This window comes from Coenobita brevimanus, chromosome 60 (genome assembly GCF_032717465.1).
Source record: "Coenobita brevimanus isolate Jiangsu-jjx chromosome 60, ASM3271746v2, whole genome shotgun sequence".
NCBI classification, from domain to species: Eukaryota; Metazoa; Arthropoda; class Malacostraca; order Decapoda; family Coenobitidae; genus Coenobita; species Coenobita brevimanus.
In genome coordinates this window covers 3,066,820-3,075,912 of record NC_137013.1, presented here as the reverse complement: position 1 = coordinate 3,075,912, position 9,093 = coordinate 3,066,820, and the positions used below count along the sequence as shown (strand labels likewise).

General features: G+C 41.7%; 2 protein-coding genes across 2 annotated transcripts; both read left to right on the top strand.

Annotated features, from left to right (window-relative positions):
* Positions 1-393: 393 nt before the first annotated feature.
* LOC145403153 (pro-resilin-like) lies at positions 394-1,557 on the top strand. Its single transcript, XM_080274974.1, has 3 exons — positions 394-405; positions 964-1,013; positions 1,221-1,557. The coding sequence occupies exons 1-3, from the start codon at positions 394-396 to the stop codon at positions 1,555-1,557; spliced, it is 399 nt and encodes a 132-aa protein (XP_080131100.1).
* A 5,455-nt stretch (positions 1,558-7,012) lies between these two features.
* On the top strand, positions 7,013-8,033 carry LOC145403152 (pro-resilin-like). Its single transcript, XM_080274973.1, has 3 exons — positions 7,013-7,024; positions 7,413-7,470; positions 7,726-8,033. The coding sequence occupies exons 1-3, from the start codon at positions 7,013-7,015 to the stop codon at positions 8,031-8,033; spliced, it is 378 nt and encodes a 125-aa protein (XP_080131099.1).
* The last annotated feature ends 1,060 nt before the right edge of the window (positions 8,034-9,093 follow it).

Below are 9,093 nucleotides of genomic sequence, written 5' to 3'. Positions count from 1 at the left end.
ATGATTATCTGAAACATTCATGCCACAGTAATGATTAACACTCAGTGAGTATTTTGTATTCATTCAAGATCTAAGCAGGATAAAAAGGCAGGAATATGCTAAGTTCTTAAAATTCACAAATAATTACCAAGAATAACTTTACAGGAGTAAAATTTCAAGTGTCATCCTCCTATGTTAATGTAGAAGTTAAGTGTATCGGCTGACCTTCGGTGATATTGCAATAACCCTACAAAAACTGGGTTAACGGAGGTAAGGCTGAGGAGAGGACGAGAAGAAGCAGGGCAGGTGAGGAAATAGACTGATGAGGAGAGGGAGGGCAGGTGAGGGTATAAATTGAGGCCGGAGCGGTTGCCTCCCCAGTTACGGGACGTCCACATACTCACACACATCACAATGAACGCTAAGGTATGAGTAAACAACGTCCAAGAGGGAGCAAATAGTTATGGAGACATTAGGATAATCCTAGGAGGGTAATGTAGAGAAACACATGTTGGTCGTTTCCTGAATCACTACAGCACCCACCTATAGTAAACAGTTGATTTTTTTTTTTTTTTTAATGACTTTAAAGCAATGAGCAGCATGAATATCTCAGGCAAAATGAAGTTGTCTCTTGGTATCATAGAGAGAGAGAGAGAGAGAGAGAGAGAGAGAGAGAGAGAGAGAGAGAGAGAGAAGTTCTGATAGTCAAAAGGGTTGGCAAACAGACAAAAATGGATGGGGTTAAGCAAAAATTAGGGGAGTAATTCGGCGCGAAATACATAGCAATAATATTACTTTCAGTTCATCCTTCGCAGAACATATTTCTGTCTTGGAATATTCTTAACATGTCACTTAATTAATATGGAATGCGTAAAACAATACAAAATGTTTTCACAGTATGAACAATAACCTGCCTCATTGTTGCTCTTGGTAATATACTGCATATACACCAATGACTTATGTTTTCCTCTCTGCTGTGTCCAGATCCTCATCCTGCTGGGCCTGGCTGCCCTGGTCGCCGCCGATAGCCGTGAATTCTACGGTGATTCCAGCGTAGGTCACTTGTTTCATTTTCTTTTTTTCATTTTACTCAAGAACTATGGCCGACTAAAGCTTTTGTTTCACTTTTTTTTTCATCTAGTTGGTTTAACTGTTTTCCGCTATATTTGTTATTAGCTACTATTCATATTTTCATTCACTCATATATATCTGAGGAATATGTTTTTAGCATCACAAAAAACTACTTTTTTGTACTTACTGTTAATTTGGATATCGTTCCACCAACAGTCATTCGAGTCCTACGAGTCCGGTGAGGCCAGGTACGACTTCAACTGGGCCGTGAGGGACGACTCCTCCGGCAACGACTTCGGTCACCAGGAGGGTCGTGATGGCGACAACACCCAGGGGTCGTACTACGTGCACCTGCCCGACGGTCGCCTGCAGAGGGTCGCTTACCAAGTGGACGGTGACACTGGCTACATCGCTGACGTCCAATACGAGGGTGAGGCTCGTTACCCAGACTCCTACGAGTCAGCCTCCTTCGAGCACCGCAGCTACGGCTCCGACGAGTCCAAGTAAATAAATCCAAGGAACTGACAACAACGGAATGAACGAGTCACTGGAAGTGCACGAATACCAACGCCGACATACTGATCCGATCCACCTCCTCGCACTACAACCCAGGATTTCATTGATCATTATTTATTGCCGAATGTTTGACCTTATTTATTAAACGAAATCTCCGTTACGTAGTGAACTTAACTATGTCCTCTTTTCTTCCCCTGCAGGTACATTACTATTTATTTTTCTACAATAGGCTATCAGTCCACAGTGATAGGTAGCTGGATGTACGAATAAACCAGTATTGTTCGTCGGAAGTTTTAAAAGATGACTGCAGCTAATATTTGTACTACCTTACATTTGTGTGGTTTGCATAAAGTGACAAGAAACAAACGTGTTGGGGTATGTCTAGCAATCTGCTACTATGACTTGTATCAGACTGCTGACTACGAGCATTGTCAAGACATAATTATATTTGGCCTATCTATTGTGGCAAGTGGATAAACTGGATGGGTGAGATGCACAGGATAGAGCTTGATTTCTTCTAACATAAACCATCATCAGACACTGAGGTGTAAGGACTAGAATCGAGACGTTTATGGAGCTTCCTCAGGAATTTTAATCAGTGATGCAATTAAAACTGCACAGGAATGAATTAGAGATGAGAAGAGTACAGTCTACAACGTGCTGTGCAAATTATGTCAGTAATGTACATAGGAAGAGATGCATAACAAGGCTTTGAAACTAAAATCGTGGAAGCACAAAACTAATGTAAGCAAACAGACTATGGAAATCCCTAGTTCTGGCATAGATGAGTAAAGACATATACCAAAATGGGATGAAACTGTAGTCATTGAAAAGAGCTTTGATAAACAAACGAGAAAACTTTTGCAGGCAGTATATATTTGTTTAAATGATGTAACTAACCAATGGATAGGTTTTACTATCAAAAACATGTAGCGAGCACTGAGGTTAAGACGGGGGACAGAAGGAAGTAAATTCTCCGGTATATAAATGTTTTGGTTCTGATCCTTACTCTTCAGTCTTGAAGACTGGTTCAGTGCAGCCTCAAAGTTACAGAAAATACAGAATTCAATAGTATCCTGTATATCTCAAGCAATTTGCAAAAATAAATAAATAAATAAAATAAATGAATAAATATATAAATTCGATGTATTACACTAGAATAAAGTCAAAACTATTATCATTGCTCAGAAGTTACCGCAACTTTTCACGCCTGATCACCATCTTCCTCAGTGGAGTGCTGTGTGGTGAGTCTTATTCGTTCCTAATGATGTGCCCCGATTCGACTGTAAGAATGAGGTCTCTCTCTCTCTCTCTCTCTCTCTCTCTCTCTCTCTCTCTCTCTCTCTCTCTCTCTCTCTCTCTCTCTCTCTCTCTCTCTCTCTCTCTCTCTCTCTCTCTCTCTCTCTCTCTCTCTCTCTCTCTCGCTAAAATACTACACTTGCAAGAGTCGCTCCTTGGTGTAAATGGCATATAGAAAAGCATTTGATCTGAGAGATGTTTGTAAACAAGATGAATGAAAATGTGCTGATTACGTAATTCATAATAGTAACTGGGACAGGAAATGCTTTTAAAACTATTAGCTTGAAGAAAAACAATCCAAAGCAAGGTTCAAGAATAATACGATGAATCAGAAAGTTACAGTATGTTGAGAAGTCAGTTTCTTCCCGAAAATAAAGATGTACATAAATGTGTTCAGTAAAATGTATTAATGGGAGAGGAAATCTGAGCACTTACTGACAATGAAAACGAAATCAACGAAAAAAACAGAGGTACAAACGAAAAGGGAGACGATGAAGATGATGGAAAAAAAATACTGAAGCATAGCAACATAGACCTCTTCCTGCAACACCCCTCGGGGTCAACCCTAAAGACTGAATGATCTCCTCTGAAGGGGTCAGGTTTACACAGAGGGGGGAGGGGGGCACCTCAACTTTAAAAATAGGAAGAGAAAGATAAAAAAGAAAAGTTAAAGGGAGAGCAAAAACAGACGAATAATGACAAAGTAAAGAAAAAGGCAAAACGACAATGAAGACGACAATAATAACTGTGAAATATATAAATACAACAAAGATAAAGATAAGCAAGTGCAGGAAGCGTATATATAGGGTTATATACTAACTGTTCATTCATTCTCACAGGAACCTGTAGATCAGAATTAGAAACCTAGCAAATAAAATTAGAACAACCAAGTTGTTTTCCTGCCGGATCTTTGGGGAAAGTGTACATTCCAGACATAGGAGGGTCCGAACCGTTCAGCAAAAAGTAATTTAGTTTGTCTTTCAGTTAACGGTAGGGAATAGATATTGTAGAGATTCTTTGCCATTACAGGTTCTGGCCAATGAAAGAGACTTATCAGATGGCACAGTACCACTATCTGTCTATCAGTCTCTATGTATCTTCCTACCTATAGATCGATCGCTCTATTCTTCTATCGATCCGTATGTAGAGAGAGAGAGAGAGAGAACTATGTATATTTGAATTAATATATATCATCATCATCATCATCAACCGTTTGAGGATCACACTGAAGGACCGACCTATCCCGACCAAAGTCGGGACGGTACAGCCAATGTATCTCTACCAAGTGGCTTAGGCTGTTTGGTAGAGATTGTATGTAGGGTGAGAAGTGCTTGTAAGTGTAATTGTAGTGTTGGAGTGGCTTTGGATGTGTGTGTAGTCTGTGAACCAAGTGTAATCGGCCCGCGCAAGCCGACTGGGTGCAAGCATACTTTATAGTAAGCGACACTATTTGAACAACAGCACCCCTTGTGTCCGCCAATGCAGTACGTGGCTGGGTGAACACTCCCAAAGTTTATTACCCTGGCGGGACGCGAACCCTGGTTCACCCGTGTACGAAACGCACACTCTACCACTGTACCACAGAGGCTCCATTAATATATATATATATATATATATATATATATATATATATATATATATATATATATATATATATATATATATATATATATATATATATATATATATAGGCGTTACCCCTGGCGCATGTTGTACTTTATGACCTGATACCCTTCCCGATGTCTACCAATGACCCTTGGGTGGGCTCGAACCTCTGACCCTTCGATCAGAGCGCTGTAACCCACTCAGCCACGGCTGCTACAACCCGCTAGGTGAGAGGAGAGCACTACCTCTCCCGACAAGGGAGCTTACTCACGCGCAGCGCGAAGTCAAGACTCTTTGGTCTCGAGTCAGGCGCTCTACCCATTCCTCTGTTCATCCATCTATTTCTTCTGTGTATCTGTCTAACTGTGCACCCATCTACCATTGTATTTTGAGAACTACCTATAAATCCATCTTTGTGTCTGTCCTTCCATCCACTCACCAAGCAATATTCATTTCTCAATCATCTCTCTGTCTATATACTTGGTGTTATATCTCTCTCTCTCTCTCTCTCTCTCTCTCTCTCTCTCTCTCTCTCTCTCTATATATATATATATATATATATATATATTATATATAACCCTGTGTGATCAAAACTAACCCAGCGTAATTTAGCCATTTTTGAAAATTAATAGATTCTTTTTTTTTCTTTTGTTCAGTGCATGAAAAGCAGAGGAGACTGAATGAGTCTCGCAATGCATCATACGCAGACATGATGCCGACTGCTGAAATGGTGCCCGGCATCCGGCTGGCCGGCGTACGTCGAGGTTGATTGACCATCACTCATAATTCACTTAATCAGTGATATTTGTGTTTCGAGGCAGCTTCTCTACAGGCAGAATCTTAGAAGTGTCAGCAGTAAACTGATAGGCTTAATCTTAAACTAGATGAGATCTTGGATACCGGAATGCACGACATCCGAAAATGCAGTCAGCATTAATAATTCTTTCATGGTCGCGCCAAATACTACGCGCTGCTGATAAGGTGTTGGAGCTTGAGAAGGTAACACAGTTTATCCTTTCACGTTTATGCTGCCTCAATAAATTCATTCCAATTATTTTATGAGAATTTCATTAAGAACCAGAGTAGCTGGAGAGTAAAGGTACCGTACATACTCATATACAAACAGAGGCAGTAAAATGCTTCGTGCGGGTAGTAGTTGTTATAACCCAAGGTTCAAACGAATGTTTACCCAGTAGACTGCAGGCAGAAGTTACCCACTTGCTTTCCACCATCCACTTTTCAAGGAACAGAGAGACTGTTGAGAGGCGTTTGCTTTGCCAGGCAGCGGGGCCGTCCAGCTAAATGTCACCTCTCAAAGGCGCCCCTCTCCAGCACCCAAAGGCTTCGTATACGTTAATTGCATAATCGACATTTATCTGTAGCAGGATGAGCAAAGCCCTTTGCTAAGGAATAAATTGTCACACACACACACACACACACACACACACATATATATTTATATATATATATATATATATATATTTATATATATATATATATATATACACACACACAGTCCAGACTGACAGACTCCCATCCCACATCCACAGAGTGCACACCCATATCCCCACGCCACAGTATTCAAGCGTACACTATTATATTCAACACCCAACCAAAAAGTCACACTCACACCCACAAACTCAGTACACAATACATGACAATGATTAACAAAAAATCCACATCCGGAGCCATCTAATCCATATCCATATCCAATGAATCCACACCAAGACCCAAACAATTCACATTCACACCCATAAAATCCACACTTATACCTCACAGAATTCACACGCAGAGAATTCACGCCCACACCCACACAACTCACACCTACACAATTCACAAACACTCCCCCCAAAATCCACCAACACAGAATTCACACCCACAGAAACAGCGACCATAGTAACTACACTAACAGAATTTCCAGCGACGGAGTACACACCCACTCTCACGCAATCCACATCCATACTCACAGAATTCATACTCACACGCAAGGAATCCAGACCAACGGTTAAGTGCCACATGAGTGAGGAAACAGTTCGAGGGAATCCTTTGCATGAAAAAGAAAAGCACACAAGCAACTATATATCTACTTTTTCTCTACAATCTCTGCGTTATGAGTTAATTAATGATTATGGTGTCCATGCTTTTATTCAACACAAGAATGGCAATAAAAGTAGGTTCCTTCAACTCATCAGTCCCTCCGGTCAGTGACGACAACCAATATTACAAAATTAGATGATATCTTAGTAGGAAATGGATTTAACAATGACAGCATATAGGTGAATGCGCTTTGACAGTACTACCGAATCGCTGAATAATTACTATTTTTTGCGCCTCTATTAGGGGAGAAATACCTTGCCACATTCGGTCACAAATTCTTTCCAAAAATATTCTTGCCAATGCCTCTTGTAGAGTAATAGGACAAGGGCGGGGCAAGTTATGAAATGAAGTTGGTGAGGTGAAGGCGGTTGGGTGAGGGTATATATTGGGACCAGAGCGGTAGGCTCCTCAGTTGCGGTTCGTCCACACACTTGCACACATCACAATGAACGCCAAGGTACGGATTAACATTGTCCTTGAACGAGCAAGTACTTCAGTGGATGTCCAGATGATATCGTTAATCAGTGAATAAGAGGGACGCATATTTCCACGTGATTATATACATATACAGAGGGAGAGATGGAGAGGGAGGTGTGTGTGTGTGTGTGTGTGTGTGTGTGTGTGTGTGTGTGTGTGTGTGTGTGTGTGTGTGTGTGTGTGATTTTCAATAGATCCATATCTTCGGGATGGGCATATTCATTCTTGGATATTCTGCTACTGTATCTGATTCCTATTAATTACGTGTCATTAAATATTCTAAGGTACTTTCAAAAGATTTCGTTTATCTTAGCTGTGGGTAATGTGTATGAACCAATGAGTAATGCGTTCCTCTCTGCCGTGTCCAGATCCTCATCCTACTGGGCCTGGCTGCCCTGGTCGCCGCTGATAGCCGTGAATCCTACGGTGAATCTAGGGTAGGTCACTTTTTTTTTTTTTTTTTACGCAACCGGAGAAGGCATACTAAAACTTTTTTTTTCTTTCATTATCTAGCTGATTTAAATGTTTCCATTTATATCAGTTATAAGTACTGTATATTTGTTAGTAGTCACTACGGCCTTTATTTATTTATAACTATTCATTTATACATAGTCAGGGACTTTGTTTCCATGGTCATATCATCTCCAGATGGGAGTCTTTTCGTTCGTGCTGTTAATTTAGACACTTTCCACCAACAGTCATTCGAGTCCTACGAGTCCGGTGAGGCCAGGTACGACTTCAACTGGGCCGTGAGGGATGACTCCTCTGGCAACGACTTCGGTCACCAGGAGGGTCGTGATGGCGACAACACCCAGGGGTCGTACTACGTGCACCTGCCCGACGGTCGCCTGCAGAGGGTCGCTTACCAAGTGGACGGTGACGATGGCTACATCGCTGACGTCCAGTACGAGGGTGAGGCTCGTTACCCAGACTCCTACGAGTCAGCCTCCTTCGAGCACCGCAGCTACGGCTCCGACGAGTCCAAGTAAATAAATCCAAGGAACTACCGACAACGGAATGAACGAGTCACTGGAAGTGCACGAATACCAACGCCGACATACTGATCTGATTCACCTTATGACGCTGACGTCTATTATTTTACTTCTCTTTATATATTTTCAAAAATTTCACCATATTTAATAAAAGAATTTTCTGTTATACACTGCACTTAATTACCCCTGCTCCTGCTGTGAAGCACATTTTTTCTTACCAATCTGTGTGTGTGTGTGTGTGTGTGTGTGTGTGTGTGTGTGTGTGTGTGTGTGTGTGTGTGTGTGTGTGTGTGTGTGTGTGTGTGTGTGTGTGTGTGTGTGTGTGTGTGTGTGAACCAAGGTCAGAAAGTTTTTAACCTCATAGTGACAGAGTAGACAAAAAGTTTTACTTCATACTTCATTTTTCTTCGTAATCCCCCTGTACACTGATGCATTTTCCCATCTCGAGGAGACCTGCAAACTCTCCCAGTAAAAGTTGGAAGTCTGATCCTTAAACATCTTTCCGCAGCCTCTTTGAGTTTATCATCGTCTCCTTCCACGAAGGCGTTACTTCATATCTGCAAACAGGTGTTGTTACTGGCAGCCAGGACAGGTGAATATGTCGAGTGAGGCAACGGTTCATATCCACATATCTGTATAGCTGCCTTGTCTTGGTGAAGGAGCATGCCACAACAGGTTTATTCCAGGCCTACTCTCGTCCTCGACAGAATGGTGCAGGCGTCGTAGAAGGTCAGCATAATACGAGTTTTCACCACCCATTGTAGTACCATATGGTCAGTAGTCAACTTCAGTGGTGCCTTGGCTATCCCAGAAGGCAGTGACCATGATCCCCTTGGAGGATCTTGACGCCTTGAATTTTTTGGTCTTCGGAGATCCACTCCCTGGATTCCTGTTTGTTCTCTTGGTCGCAGTAAAATAAACAGGTTTCATCGCAGGTTACCAAACGAGAGTGGAAATCATCTGCAAGGGTTGTGTTTAAACCTGGTCAAGAGTGATAGTGCGATTGTCACCTTGGTCTCCTTCATCTCGTCCGTGAGTATTTTGGGGCTCCATCTTG

Coding starts and splice junctions, on each gene's coding strand:
- LOC145403153 (XM_080274974.1), top strand. Junction 1,014..1,220: donor GTCGCCGCCGATAGCCGTGA/ATTCTACGGTGA, acceptor ATCACAAAAAAC/TACTTTTTTGTACTTACTGT.
- LOC145403152 (XM_080274973.1), top strand. Junction 7,471..7,725: donor TGATAGCCGTGAATCCTACG/GTGAATCTAGGG, acceptor CTGTTAATTTAG/ACACTTTCCACCAACAGTCA.